The sequence below is a fragment of the Taudactylus pleione genome, unplaced genomic scaffold (genome assembly GCF_031769625.1).
Source record: "Taudactylus pleione unplaced genomic scaffold, aTauple2 ptg000367l, whole genome shotgun sequence".
NCBI lineage: Eukaryota > Metazoa > Chordata > Amphibia > Anura > Myobatrachidae > Taudactylus > Taudactylus pleione.
In genome coordinates this window covers 2,586,860-2,603,374 of record NW_028284768.1, presented here as the reverse complement: position 1 = coordinate 2,603,374, position 16,515 = coordinate 2,586,860, and the positions used below count along the sequence as shown (strand labels likewise).

General features: G+C 45.7%; 1 protein-coding gene across 1 annotated transcript in view; it reads left to right on the top strand.

Moving 5' to 3' along the window:
- The first annotated feature begins 985 nt into the window (after positions 1-985).
- Positions 986-16,515, top strand: part of NTSR2 (neurotensin receptor 2) — a 31,423-nt gene continuing 15,893 nt past the window's right edge. The window contains exons 1-2 of the mRNA XM_088444596.1: positions 986-1,633; positions 13,027-13,312. Coding sequence (XP_088300722.1) covers positions 986-1,633; positions 13,027-13,312 — 934 coding nt within the window. The remainder of the gene's footprint in view (positions 1,634-13,026; positions 13,313-16,515) is intronic.

The window sequence follows — 16,515 nt, the reverse complement described above, 5'->3', positions numbered from 1 at the left end:
TCGCTAATAATATTAATTAATTAATTCTCTCACTCATTATCGTTCATTCTCTTATTACTATTCATTCACTTACTCACTCACTCACTCACTCATTATTACTATTCATTCACTCATCATTACTATTAAATCACTCACTATTACTATTCATTTATTATTACTATTCATTCATGTATTCCTACTGTACAGTTAATCACTCATTATTACTATTCATTCACTCATCATTACTATTAATTCACTCACTATTACTATTTATTTATTCATTTATTATTACTATTCATTCACGTATTTCTACTGTACAGTTAATCACTCATTATTACTAATTATTAATTCACTATTACAATTCATTCACTTGCTAATAATATTTATTCATTATCTCACTAATTATCATTCATTCACGTATTACTACTATTCATTCATTATCTTATTATTACTATTCATTAATTCACTCACTCATTATTACTATTCATTCACTCTCACACATTATTACTATTCATTAATTTATTATTACTATTCATTCACTCATCATTACTATTAATTCACTCACTCATTACTACTAATCCTTTTTTCACTTATTATAACTTCATTCATTCAATAAATTAATGACTAATCATTACTGTTCATTTATTCTCTCATTATGATGCATTAGCTCATTACTATAAATACATTATCATTCAATAAATCAATCATTTAACATACGGTTAGGGCAATGAAGCTGCCAAATGGGATTGGAACCTAAAACCTGGTGTATTCCGGGGGCAGAGAGGTCTCAGAGTGACAGTACTGTTTATAGACTAGCGTAGAGCCCGATGTAGGGAGTGCCCCAGGGGCTGTGTGGGCACTGCAGGTACAGTCACTATGCATGGTCAGGTGGCATGACTCACTGGCGTGAGTGTGATAGTACCGGAGGAGACAGGTCCCCTCTGTACCTGGGGAAGGAGCGTTCCCCCAGCGCTCTGTATCTTCAGTCTGTGGTACAGGTAGCAGGATGGCAGAGGAGATGCTGGCACATGACAATCTCACAGGGTCTTCGGAAGTGCCCAATGCTACCAAGGACTCTTCTCACCCGCTGGGAGTGGACACTAGTCTGTCCTCCAAGGTGTTCATCACCGTGCTGTACATCCTCATCCTGCTGGTGGGCACCACGGGCAACGTGCTGACCATCTGGCTGGTGCTGAAGAGGTGCAGCCTGCAGAGCTGGCAGCAGGGCACGGTGCACTACCACCTGGTGAGCCTGGCACTGTCTGACATCCTCATCCTGCTCATCAGTATCCCCATAGAGCTCTACAACTTCATCTGGTTCCACTACCCCTGGGTGTTCGGGGACGCCGGCTGCAGGAGTTACTATTTCCTGCGCGATGTCTGCTCCTATGCCACCGTGCTGAACATCGCCAGCCTGAGCTGTGACCGCTACCTGGCCATCTGCCACCCCATCCGGGCCAAGCTGCTCATGTCCAGGAGGAGGACCAAGAGGATTCTCTCGGCAATCTGGCTCTCATCCTTCCTATTTGCCCTGCCCATGGCATTTATCATGGGGGTGAGATACCAGAACATGACCCAGGAGGGAGAGTCTGATCCATCCTCACTAGTGTGCACCAGCCTGGTGTCTCCTGCCACCCTGAAGGTCTTTATACAGGTATCGCTCTGTCTGATTGTCTGGCACATGCTGCATAATAATAATGATATATATATATATTATATGTACACACACACACACATATATATATACTCACACATTCCTGTTATTTCTTGCTCTCCTCGTCCACCTCCATACATGCTGCCCGTCCTCCCCCCCCCCCCCCCCTCTATTCTTCCTCCTCTCTTATTGCCCTTTATACTTATTTCAATAAATTAGCAGCTTGTTGCTGTGTTACCTACAGTAGATGTGATATTATATATACACTGTTATGTATGCAGATTATGTACTCTCCTGCAAACCACAATAGTGTATTATGTTATAAGCATCATATTCCCAGTCCAGGAAACTGAATAATACAGTAGACCAGACATTCCTGGCTTCTTACAGCCCATTCACCCCCTGATAATAAAGGATTATTGCACATTGCTGTATATAACCCCATGTACTATATCCCATCCCAATGGCAGTATTGGGAAGGAGGGGGGGGGGGGTGGATTACTCCCTGGAGCTTCATTCTTTCTTTCAGTTTCTCGGGGTCTCATACAGTGGGGCTGATTTAGAGTTGGGAGCCTCTGCACCCCTTATATTGAACCATGGTTTGTACAGGTGTAAAGTTTTTTTTCTTCTTGCTTTGCTCCCAACTCAGTAGCAATCCCTGTATATACAGGACCTCTGCCCATCAGGTAGCAGGGAAAGGTGACACAGATAATCTAAGGTAGGTGTAGGCAATAAGCGCCCTCTAGCTGCTGTGGGACCACACATCCCAGCATGCCCTGCCTTAGTTTCGCTATCACGTTTGCTGTCTTTTGCTTTTCTTTGTGCAGTGTTCTGCGGCATTGACACTAGGCATACACAGAAATTAGTCCTTATAGGGACACTCTCTAAGTTCGGAATCTATGTAAGTTCATTAATTTAAGAAGGGAATTGCGCCCAATGTAAGAATATCATGTTCATTATGATTTTTTAAAATTCTTATTTATTTTTAAATAAAGATGATTTCCTTTTTTTTTTTACATGTCTAGGGGTCTATTTATCAAGCAATGAGAAGTGTGGAGAAATGGACCAGTGGAGAAGTTGCCCATAGCAACCAATCAGCTCCTACCTATTATTTTATAGGATGTACTTGATAAATGCTACTTGAAAGCTGATTGGTTGCTATGGGCAACTTCTCCACACTTTTCACTGCTTCATAAATAGACCCCTCAGGGGCCCATTTATTAATGATCGCATTTTGCAATGCGATCAGGGCATGCAGTACCGCCCATGATCGCATTGCAAAATACGACCATAGCGGCCGAATGTATGAACCGGCACATGCAGGGTGACGGGCTCCAAAAAGCCAGTTCCTGCGATGTGGCCAGAGGCTGCTGCGCATGCGCAGTCCCGTGGACTGCACATGAGCGGCGCCCATTGCCAGCAGAGGAATCTGGGAGATCCCTCCGCCGGCTGACATGCGGTAAGTTCTGATAGGCTACAGCGGCTAATGCTATTTTCAGATGGCGTTAGATGGCGACATTGATACATTTGGCAGCATCGCATCCCCCATAGAAACCTATGGGGGAGGCGGCTGTCAGCGGCAATGGAGGGATCGCAGCATGTATCAGAGATACCTGCTGCGGTCCCTCCTTCATACATCCGGGGTGTTTTCTGGGAATTTACCTCAAATTCCCTTTGACAAATGGGCCCCTTAGTCATTTGGAAATCTCAGTGAGTGACATATTTTGTGGGATAGTCAGTGGATTATATTGAGTAGGACACTCTGTAGTGTTTTCAGTTGGATATCTTTTTTTCTTTTTCTTATATGGAGTATAAGGGGTCTATTTATCGGGATACGGTCAATATCCTAGGAAAGGGAATGCCGGCGCTTAGAATACCGGCGCCGAAATCCGAACACCTATCAGAAAGGGACAAATTGCCCTAAATCCAGAGAAAGTCTGTATTTTTTGCCAGAGATACGGCTTCTTGCGATTTAACAAGTCCCTCAGTTGGTGTTAGCCATCGCTGGCTGTCTCTGGACATAGAAGCCCTTCTTGTCTCAGGATAGCGATAGTGGGGGGCAGGTAAAAAAAATGCCTTAATTAATTTAATAAAGTACATTTAGTGTACGTAAAACTAATAATAAAAAAATATATATTTTAAATGTCATTCCCCCTTGACCCTATCCCTTCACGTCTCCTCCGCTACCTGTCTCCTTGTGCCTGTTCCCATCTTGCCCACCTCCTCAATCTCTCCCTCTCATCTGGCACTGTCCCTTCTGCATTCAAACATGCTATTGACTCCCCCATTCTTAAAAAACCTACCCTTGATCCTAACAGTTTCGCCAACTACTGTCCCGTCTCTATCCTCCCTTTTGCCTCCAAGCTCCTTGAGCGTGTTGTTTACAAACACCTTACCACCTTTCTTTCCTCCCACTCCCTTCTTGACCCTTTTCAGTTTGGCTTCTGTTCTCTCCACTCCATTAAAACTGCCCTCACAAAAGTCAGCAATTACCTCCTTGCTTCCAAATCCAAGGGCCACTAATCCCTGCTCATTCTCCTTGACCTCTCTGCTGCTTTCAAAACTATGGACCACCCTCTCCTGCTGCAAATCCTTCACTCCCTTGGTCTACGTGACACTGCCCTCTACTGGCTATCCTCCTACCTCTCTGACCGATCCATCTCTGTCTTCTCTCATGACTTCTGTCACCCCCCCACAGCCTCTTACAGTAGGTGTTTCCCAAGGTTCTGTTCTCGGACCTCTCCTATTCTCTCTCTATACGTCCTCTCTAGGGGAACTCAGGTCTTTTGACCTCCGTTATCATGTCTATGCTGATGATACTCAGATCTACTTTTCCTCCCCTGACTTCTCCCCCTCCCTCCTCACTCGTATATCTCCAACTGTCTCTCTGCTATCTCTTCCTGGATTGCCCAGCAAATTCTTAAACTTAATATTTCTAAGACTGAGCTGATCATTTTTCTACCCTCCAACATAACTGCACTTCCCACCATTTCTTTATCAATTGATGGTATAACTATCTCCTCTAGCCCCAAAGTGCGCTGTCTTGGAGTTATCCTGGACTCCTCCCTCTCCTTCAAACCACATATCCAGATCCTCTCGAAGTCCTGTCATTTCCATCTTAAAGCTATTTCCAAGATCAGACTCTTTCTCACACAGGATACTACTAAAACCCTCATAGACTCACAGGTCATCTCCAGATTGGATTACTGTAACCTCCTCCTATCTGGCCTCCCCAATTCCCATTTCTCTCCTCTCCAGTCTGTCCATAATGCTGCTGCTTGACTCATCTTCCTCTCCAAACGCTCTACATCTGCCTCCCCTCTCCTACAAGCCCTCCACTGGCTCCCCTTCCCTTTCAGAACCCAATTCAAGGTTCTCACACTCACTTACAAAGCTCTCACCCCAGGGGCATCTTAAGAGAGGAGGAGGCCCGTGTGCACTCTCTGTGCAGGACCCCTCCTCTCTCCCTGGTGGCTGGCAGCCGACTGACATGGCTGGACAGCCACCAGAGCATTAGTAGACTCTGGGCACTAGAGTGTGCCCGGAGTCTACTGTGCATGCACAGAACGCCGGAAAAAATGGCCGCGGCAGCCATTTTCCGGTGTTCTGTGCAGTCTCAGTAGACTCCAGGCACACTTTAGTGCCGCGGCGGCCATTTTCCAATGTTCTGAGCAGCGTCGACACCCGACGTGCGACCACGGACAGGTAAGTTTAAAAAATATGGGTGCAGGGTGTGCAATACGGGGCCCCCCTGGACCCGGGGGCCCGTGTGCCCCGCACACACTGCACCCATTATAGTTATGCCACTGCCTCACCCATTCCTCTACCATTTACATCTCTGACCTCATCTTCCTTCACTCTCCTGTCCGTCCTCTTCATTCAACAAATGCACGCCGCCTCTCATGCCAACTGATTACTTCCTCCCACTCCCGCCTCCAAGATTTTGCCTGTGCTGCTCCCCACCTTTGGAACTCTCTCCCTCTTCCCATAAGAGTTTCCACCTCTCTACAAATCCATTAAAAGGGCTCTCAAGACCAACTACTTCATCAATGCCTTCCAGCTCCCATTTTAATTTGCTGCTACATGCTCCTTCCTCCCTGCCTACCCCATCTGTGTCATACCTGTTTGTCTGCCCCTCCCCTTTAGAATGTAAGCTCTTATGAGCAGGGCCCTTTACCCTCTTGTGCTTCTCCTTACTTTAATCTACGTCTTACTCACCACTAGGGCACCTATCACTTGGCTGCTTATGCTTTGTTGCTTATCTGGGTATTATGGTTGCTAATGTAGTAATGTATGTTATCATTGTCCTCATCCTGTATTGCTTGCAATGGTAATTACCAGTTCTATTTAAGCAAATATAATTGCTTCAGATACGTAATGATGAAAAAAGAGCAGCTATGCTCCAACACTAGAGAATATATACAATAAAATATTGGTAGACCAACTTACAAAATAAAGCAATTATTTAATATTGATAAAATGCATACACTGATCGCAATACAATATAAATAAGAGGGACAATCCCTTAAGATAATATGAAAAAACTCTGGGGGTCATTCAGACCCGCTCGCGAGCGCAGGACGCTCGCAAGCGGGTCGATGTTGCCCCACTGCGCATGCGCACGACGGAGGGAGCTCCGCCGTGCGCATGTGCGAGACCCGGATAGCGACGGGCTCTCCGTCGCTCCGGGTCTCGCACCAAAGGGGGCGTGCTGTCGATGTTGATTGACAGCACGCCCCCTTTGGTGGGCGTGCCGGGGGCGTGGCTGCCAGACGGAGGCGTTCCCATGGCTGATAGAGCCAAAATCACTCCAGGGCTTGCGGCAGCGAGACCCTACCGCAGGGTCTCCGTCGCAAGCCCGATGGTCGCGATGGTCTTGACCATCGCGACCATCATCATGGATGCTCGCATAAGCTGTGGGTGGTCACCCACAGCTATGCGAGCGTCCAGGAGGACGCTCCATTTTCATGGAGGAGGACCCTGATTCAGAGCGAGTGCTCTGGTCAGAGCGTTCGTCTCTGAATCAGGCCCTTTGTTATCATGCAAAATGCAATAATTTCAATAAAGTAGCTGTAAGTAACTAAAAATACACAATGTATCATATGCTAGTTGATATAGATACAGTCTTATTTCATAAGCTGAAATGTACTAAGTATCTCCTGGGTAAGCTGTGTCTTTGAATAATAGATACCAGACTGTTGGGACTTAGGCCCTCATTCAGAGGCGCTCGCAAGAAGCTAGCGCTCGTTCTGAATGAGGGCGGCTGCTTGTATTTTTAAGTGCGGCCTCCTAATCGCTAGCTAAGCTGTGGGTTACCACCCACAGCTTTAGCGACCGACCATGTTGATGGTCACGATGGTCAAGACCATCGCGACCATCGGGGCTTGCGACGAGACCCTAAGGTTGGGTCTTGGCAACCGCAAGCCCCAGGGAGCTTCCTGCTCTGATCGAGCAGGAAGCTCCCCACTGACATCACTGCTGATGTCAGTGTGGCCGTCCACAAAACGGCAGGCGTTCCTTAAGGAACGCCTCCGTTTATGAAACCAGCCCCACGCCACGCCTACAAAACGGGCCGAGCGCTCAGCGCTTGCGACCGGGTCTGAATGAGGTCCTTAGGCCCTCATTCAGACCCGCTCGAAAGTGCAGAGTGCTCGCAAGCGGGTCGATGTTTAGGGTCTGCGCACGCGCAGCGGCCGCCCTGTGCGTGCGCAAGCCCCGGAGCGAGAGAAAAATTCTCTCGCTCCGGAGCTCACTACAAAAGGGGCAGCTGTCGATGTGATCGACAGGTCACCCCGTTTTGTAGGCGTGGCGGGGGGATGGTTTCACAAACGGAGGCGTCCCTACACTGATCTGTGTATGTTTCTGCCAAACTCATAGCTCAAAGGCAGGTGAATTGATTTCACAAATTTTTACAGGAGTTTTGTCCGTTCTCATGAGAGTTTAGAAACTCTCATCTTGGTAAATTCCAGAATCCTGTCTTCACCAGTGAAAAGTTACTCAAGTTTGGCCAATGCTGAAGTGAAGTGAGTTTGCTAACTCTCCAGAATTTTCCCGTAGCAAAGGAGATTTCTCTCCCGCATTTGTCATTAGTAAATTTGCATGTGGAAAAAAAATGCCCAAATTCTCCAGAGAATGCTAACTCGCCCAAACTCGAATCTTAATAAATTTACCCCAAAGGGCCATATTCAATTACAGGCGAAAAGCTGTTCTCGGCGTAAAAGAATTCGCCGATGATGTCATTTCGCCTGTCGGAAACTGTCCACTGAATTCAATTGCGATGACTTTACGCCTAAGCGGAAAGTCAATGCATTCAGATAGGTGGAAAAGATTTGCCTCTGAATCAAGGCAGAAAAAAATGCCGTTTTGGGGTTCTGGAGTGCAAAGCTGCGGGAACCCCTGTGCAGTGTTAGGACAGTCCCCCAAATATAATCTCTGTCCAAAAAAGTAAAAAAAATATATTAGAACACCCCCAAAAAGTACTTTTGTTTTGGGGGTGAAAAAGTTCAAAGTTTGGGGACATACATAAAAAATAGCGAAATAGACTCCAGGGGGGTCCCCAAGTATGCCCCAGGTGTTTTTTTCTTTGCAGGTGTTGTGGCAGGTGGTTTTTCCATGATTATTAAAACTTCACTTTAGCAACTTTTGAATATGCTTGCCCCCATTTTCAGGTACCCCAAATTTGCTGTACATAGTTATTTTGAAGAAAAAATATTGCTAAATGCTATTCTTCACCCCATATGCAAATATACGCGAATTAACACCTATTGAGACCATTTGAGTACCCCAAATACCTTCAGCAGGCCTATTCGGGGGTATCCATAGTGATCCCCCATGTCATTGCATCTTTTGGGGGGTGTCAGGCTGATTTCCCCAAATCTGACAGGACTTTTCGCCGATCTAAGTTTTGCCGGGATGCGTTCTCGCGTCCTTTGCAATTGAATAGGTCGAATCACGGTGACAAGCGCGATACTTTTCCGGAGGAAAAGCTGGCGATGATGGCGAAAAGTCCGGGACTTGTCGCCGGCAATTGAAAACGGGCCTAAGTGTGATGTCTGGTTATAAGTAGGCGATTCCAGTGGAGAGAGGAGAGGGGGTGTTTTGGTAGGGGACCGTGGCGGGAATGAAGGTGTAGCTGGATTAAATTCCGGCGGGTGTAGTTACTTGGACCCAGCTACCAGCTCCACCTCTCTGCTGACTTTGCACTGCACCAGCAGCTGATGGCCCGTGTCTGTGCTACACCAGCAGCTAGTGTCCCAAGTCCCAACTCCCAATGCCTCCGCTCCTCTGCCCGTACGGCACATGTGAGGTCAATGCCGGACACGCTCCGCTCGCTCAGGCTGGCAATAAATCACCTGTGGCTTTATTCAGAAAGGTCCTGACAGCCACACAGGAATGTCTGGTATATTGTTACTGCAGCTGTAAGTGCAGGTGTTCCCTGCTCCCTTGACGCGTTTCTAATTCAGGGAAAGTTTCTTCTTTGTTTTAGGAGGTTTGACCGCATTCCATATATGCACCAAGCTCCGGAAAGCAAAACTTTCCAGAGTTTGTTTCCCGTAAGACAATGCCATCTATAAATGGTGTGGCCTAATAGAAGCCTATGAGCATCTCACCGCATAATTTCCCGAGAGGGATCCAACGGAATCCCTCCCAGTGTCCTCTTCGGCTCGCAGATGCGCAGAAAGACTCCCAGGTCATAAACCCAGAAGTACGCACACAGCAAAGGACAACCCTTATTGGAAGAGCTATCCTTTGTGATTATAATCGCATTTCTACATGCATACAGCGTTACAAAATGCCGCTATGCCTGCGAACATATGGTGATTTCACCAGTACGCGGTAAGCTGTGGTTTATGTCTGCTTGTACAAGGCAGATGGCCATGAATTTACCAACTTATTTTGTAGCACCTTATAAGTAAAATATGACGGTGATCTAGAAGGTGATTATTTTTAGAACAAACTTGTATTTTTTTGTCTATTTGCAAGGTTCTAATGCATCTCAGCCTTCTGCATAAGGTTAGGGTGACTTTCTTTTTCAACTTCTAAATGAAAGTCTATACTTAAATTGTTTCAAATTGTGCTTTGGTTGTACAGTCCTGTGCCTACAGACCGTCACCACCACCCTATCACTCACCAGACGTCAGTAGTTCTTAGGGCCTGATTCAGACCCGCTCGCAAGCGGGTCGATGGTGGCCCAGTGCGCACGTGCGCGAGCCCCGGAGTGAGCGCAAAAAGCACTTGCTCCGGGACTCACTACAAAAGGGGCGGCTGTCGATGTTGATCGACAGCTCGCCCCGTTTTGTAGGCGTGGCAGGGGGGTGGATTCACAAACGGAGGCGATCCCATGCGAACGCCTGCCGTTTGTGGGCGGCCCTACTGACATCACTAGTGATATCAGTAGGTGGACTTCCTGCTCTAATAGTGCAGGAAGTCCACTGGGGCTTGCGGCAACAAGACCCTACCACAAGGGTCTCGTCGCAAGCCCGATGGTCGCGGTCATCATCATGGCCGCTCGCATAAGCTGTGGGTGGTAACCCACAGCTATGCAAGAGACCAAGAGGCCGCAACAAAAAATAAAAGCACACGCCCTGATTCAGAGCCGCTCGTAAGCGGCCGCTCGTTCACTCCGAGCGATGTTCGCACATCTGCGCATGCATATGCGTCGTAATGCGCATGCGCCAACCAGTCAGTGCGGTCGGAAAACTTGTGTTCGCAAAATAGCGAGTGCCTGCTAATTTGAGTGACAGGATGAGGCGTTTGTGGGTGGTAACAGGGGAAGGTGCTTGAAAACGGGGAGTGGAGATCCGAATGCACGCGTGCCAAACGGTCAAAACGGGCGTTTTAAGGGTGTGCATAATTAACAAAGCAGCGTCATCGACCACGTCACTTGGTTGTTTCTTAGCCTGAACTGCTCGCAGTGATTGCGGGAAGTAAAACCTACCACAAGCACTGCGAGCAGTTCAGGCGCCTTTCGATGTACTCGATTAATCTAATAAATAGCAGAGATGACGTAGGATGCGAGCGGCCAGGGGGCGTCTTTACAAAATAGCGAGCGCATGTTTCGTTCGCTCGCTCAGACATAGAGGCGTCAACAGACCGCAAAGAACGAGCGCTCAATTTAAATAGCCAGACCCTTTTTCTGAACGAGCGAGCGCAAATAGCGTCCGGCTCTGAATCAGGCCCTTAGATCCTTAGAGGGAAAGATTTTTCCACATTTCAAAGCTACAGATGTAGTTTCCCAAACTCCACCTTTACAGTTCAGGTTTTAAGGATATCCACGCTTGACTCCAGATGGTTACATCAAATTGACCGAGGTACTAATTAAGTCACCTGTGCTCAAGCATGGATATCCTTAACACATGGAGTGTAATGGTGGAGTTTTTGAACCTCTACATAGCGGTTGGTGTCAGGCATATGGGGAAGACAGGGCCGGACTGGCCATTAGGCACTTCTGGCAAATGCCAGAGGGGACAATGGCCACAGGGCTGGTTTGAGGAGGGCGGAAGTGTCCCGGCCCCCCACCCCCTGCTGCAGAATTCACTATGTGAGCTCAGGTGGAAGGGGTGGCCCAGCGGCAGTGATGGGCCAGTCCGCTCTGCTCGGCCGGGAACAGACGGTGGCGTGCCGCGAGGCCAGGTCCCCGTGACTCGTGACACGCCCCCTTGAAACTTGGCCACGCCCCCTTTCTGAGCGCGCAGATTTCCGGGGCTGATCTACAGCCCCAGTCGGTCACTGGGGGAAGACATCTAAGGCTTCTCTACAAAAGTGTCCCTATCAGAACCGTACTTCTTTTTAAATAGACTGAGTTAAACACTTCTAGGCACTTACAGTATTTGCCCTGTTGTTCACGTTATGTTGTGCACAAAAAAGTCATTATTAAAAAAAAAAAGATAATTTTCACTTAAAGATTCACTGTTGGGAAATATTAAATGTAAAAGAAATTAGGAAATGTTACAATGAGGACTGATCACACTCGCACACATGTGACCATTTACATCTGTGCCGCTTGCGTGGCAAACGTGCACATGCATCGCGCTATGCGATTTTCCACGGCTGCGTGCGCAACGGTACACCATGCTGCGGTTGCATTCGCTCCGTGCAATCCTATGGATCACAGGTGCGAACGCAGTGCAGGTCCCGAGTCACAAGCGCACGACTCACTGCCATACGTGGAGCGATTTACCTCATGAGCGCCAAAGATGCAAGTGGACATATCTGTACATAAACTATATATGTGTGAACAGGCAAATCTTAGTTGTGCGTGCGTGCGTGCGTGCGTGCGTGTGTGTATATACTGTACCTGCATTTCTGGTGAGACAACCTGATGCTTTCTTGGCAGAATGTGAATCCAATTTCCCTTGCCGATTCCTAGCACTGAGCTAACACAGGATTATTCCTCTGTTTGATCAGCCAGCTTGTACAGCATCAATCCCAGCTCCCTATTGGTTCATTATTGATGTGCTAAAACACCTGCCCTACAAGGCAAATCCACTTATTAAGAATGCAGCCATCCAGGCTGTCACGCGATCCACAATGCGCGGCTCTGCTGTAAATGAAACAGAATTAAACAGTAACCGAAAATGTTCCTACTTGTTTCCTATTTCCCAGGCTGCACACTTGTCGGCCTCTGTTATTACCAATGGTAAAGTGTATGGGAGTATCTTCCTTAGAACATAGGTGACTTATCAACAGTTAGAATGCTGAAAAGCAAAAGGGGAACAGCCGGTGGCGGATTTCCCAGTAGCCATGTGAGTCTGTCACTCCTCCTGGGTGGCTCTGCAGATATTCCTAACTGCCCATGACCACGGAGGATGAGGGCAGTCGTGAAGGAGGTGGGAGGGGGTGTGGCCAACAATATTGTGCCTAGAGGTGGCCTGACCACTTAATCCTCCCCTGGGTACAGCAGTATGTGGAACCTGTTATGTCGGCATGTGAGAACTGTTCTGTAAAGCGTTGTCACCGTCTCAGCTTTACAACTTTAAGGGGCGTATTTATTATCGTATTTTAGACTTGATAAGTAATTTTTGACAAGTGTAAAGTTAAGTGATCGTAGATGCGAATGTCTGATTTCCAGCAAAATTATTTTAATATAAATGCCCCTAAGCATCATAATAAAGTGTCATGTTTAAAGCTGTAAAGCTGCGATAGTGACGATGCTATTACAATGCAGTACTACGGCAGCATGCCAGCATGTCGGCTCTGACATACGTCTGTCCCCTTCTGCTTGGTGACAGTCTGTGAATAAGCCATACCAAACCCAAGTTACACTCATCATCACTAAATGACATGGACCATCTTGTAGCCTAAAGAAAATTAGTTTTAAAACATTTTGACAATGCAAAATGATTTGGTAATAATAATGCTTTGGTGACATTTGTGGTTTTGCCTCCTTTCAGGTCAATGCGTTTGTGTCCTTTGTCCTTCCAGTCACCTTGATAGGTGGATTGAACTGTGTCACAGTGAATCAACTGGAGTCTCTACGCTCCCGCTCATGCTTAAGCTTACAGTCCTCTTGCAAGAGCCCCAGAGCTTCCAAGGAAGTACAAAAGCCCCAGAAGTCTCTCTCTTCTTCCCCCGGTCCATCCAAGATTACTGTTGGAGGAGCAAGTGTAAAGAAAGACTTGACAGTGTCCAGTGAGCCCAACCGCATACAGGCTCTACAGCACAGCATCTACATGCTCAGTAAGGAGAAACATTTACCTCTCTTGTGTTGTGTAATTGTTGTACAAAACTATATGGGCCTCTGTATAAAACTGTTTTTTTTACATATGTAGAAACTGCAGTTTCTGCATAATTGTATGTATTGTACCTATGTCTTAAATATCCTTAGATTAATCTCAGTCCCGTACAACAATATATCCAAAATACTACTAAACCAGCCATAGAGTTTCAGTCTAACCAAACAGGACAAAAATATCACATAAAACAGGAACTCACGTGTGACTCTCTAAAAAAATGTAATTTATCTTTTGGAGTGTAGCTGTCAACTACAATATGTGGGCAGAACAGTGCGACCCCTTAAAATAAGAGTAGGAGAACATATCAGAAACATAAAAAGAGGATTTGAACAACATAGTGTCTCCAACCATTACAAAGAGGTACACAACAGCGATCCAAGATGTTTAAAATTTCTAGCTATAGAACAGCTAGTCCCTAATTGGAGAGGAGGACATTTTAATGCATGGGTAGATAAAAATGAGAGTAAATGGATCTTCAATTTAAAAACTCTACAACCAAGAGGTTTGAATATAGATCCATAAGGCTATTTCCTCTAACATACATATAGACACATATGTATGGATGTATACATATGTGTATGTGTATATACATGTATGTTTATGTATAGTTATATACATGCATGACCAATTTTACGATCATGGGTGTTATATGTGTCTGCATTTTCCATCTATTTTATTTATTCATATCATATATAGGCATACATTATTTATGGTAATGGGATAATACTCAACAATTTTGAATATGGAGAGTGAATAATTTAAAATATAACTCGATGTGAAAAGTTAACAGGATATAAACAGTGATATGAATAATGAATATATGAATGAATAATGAATAATAATTTAATAAGATGACAATACAAGAATATTCATGTAGGGTATGAAGATGAGATTATTATACAAGAGACTCCCTTTTGGTAAATACGTGAGAAGGAGTAAGAATTTATACATTCCCCACTAAAGACTGCTATCCAAGACAACATGGATTCGACCATGACAAAATGGCCGCCCGCATATAGGAGACAATACTAGTATGTACAACTGCTGGTATAAGTGAGGAATTGAACCAGCAAGCATGAAATACAAGGAACTCCACTGTCCCCGAAAAGGAGTCCAACGCTTGCGCATAGTTGAATCTACACAGCCAAAGGTAGAGGTTCGCCCTACAGCATTAACATCACGTGGTTTTGGAGTCCACGCAAGCTCAATACTCAGCATCCCTAATCGGAGAGAGCAGAGGACTACACCAATGCACATGCGCGCAAGATGAGACCCGGAAGTGCTGGCATTCAGAGACTGAGTGGTCAAGTGACTAGGTATTTAAAGCGCACATGAGTTACAGTCTGGTTAATACCCTTGAAAAAGTCCCATGAACGGGATGAAATGCGTTGGGACAATTGGACAATAATACACCCCTTTTATTTTATATTGTATTATTGTGCTTTTGATATTTATATTTTTATCAGTTGAATAAATCCATTTAACCTTATACAGCAAGTGTGAGCATCATTTGGCTCATACTGTAGATTAAGCACAAACACATACTGAGGTCCACTTACTCCCACTCACTCTACAGCTGAATTGGACAGAGGAGGAGACCAGCAGAGAAGGAGTTAATTGGTGGGTACGTTCCTATCACCTTCCTGCATTCATAGCGTCAAATAAGTAAGTGATACCGTCCTTATTCTTGTTACTGAAAGTGCTGTTTTATGGAGTGGATTTCTGGAGGAGTTTAATGAGGTGGACCCTGTGATCACATACTTAAAGGAACTAAATGGTGTACACATCACGATTTTTTCTCTGGATAAATATAAGGACATTGGATTAAGAACAGAGACATTGTTTGTGCGAGACTATCAGCAACAGAGACATTGGATATATTGTTGTAGGGGATTGAGATTAATCTAAGGATATTTAAGAACTGAAATTGCCCAAAATACACTGTATGGAATAGTACTTGGAAAATCAGTATTGAATCACATACAATAGTCAATATTAGGAAGTCTAGATGAGCACCACATGTGTATATAAATTGATTTTAACTTTTTATAAGGTTTCTGGGATACCTTATATATGCAGGCAGCTGTCTTTTGATTTTGATTCCACAGTGGGCAGTACTGAGCGCTGGTATTATAATAATCCTAAATTGTACCTATGTACTAATTACACAATGCAGGAGATTTCACAAAAATCTCACTTCAGATCGCAGTCCCCGTTATTATCAATGGGCATAAGCAAACACAGGGGGGTTCTGGTTGCCTGGAAACCCCCATCCATCCCTCCCCCCAGCCCACACCATGACCACAATATAAATAGTATCTAATACAATATTAAAGCTAGTTTAAGCTGGTAGCTTTCGGAGCATATTAAGCTGGCAGCTTTTCGAAGTTTGGCCGAGATAGTTTACGCCATCTTCAGATGGTGAAAACTGTGTTAAGCCTATGGAGACTTAGGAGCAGTAGAGAGATCTTTCAATCTCTCTCTCTCTCGCAGCCCCTGGCCAGCTCCGGAAGCTGACACTGTGTCAGACTTCTACATTTTGCCGGGGATATAACTCGCAGGGACAGTGGTTATCGCAACTGCTGTCCCTGCGAGTTCCCCTTTGTACATAGCGGGGATATTTTCATTAAAAAATAAATATCCCCAGCGACATGAATCCTTAATAATCGTGGTCAAGAGTTACACTACAGCAACATTGCAAGTTTACCTGTGCACCTCTGTGGGTTTCAGAGAATTATCTGCCATGTTGATGGATGTAAGGTGCCAGGGAAATGGTCAGAATGCCGGCACCTAATATCATAGTTGCTAATGGAATTGCCCCAATGTGTGTTAACTGTTTTATAATACTACTTATAATAGTACTCAATCCACGGGCCTCCCACTCTATGGGGCATATTCAATTGGGCACGAGGTTTAGCGAGGTAAAAAACCTCGCCCCCAATTTTGGAATACCATGGGTATGCGCGCTCCCGATACCCGCGGTATCCAATTAAAAAAAGTGGTTGCAGGGTTTTCAGCTCTGAAAACCCCGCGGCGCGAGAAAAAAAAAAACCTTCACTTACCTGGCCGGGGGTCTCCGGTGGTCTCCGCGGCTTCCGGTGGCCTCCTCTCCATCTTCTCACTGGAGAGGGTGCTGCTGGGATCCCC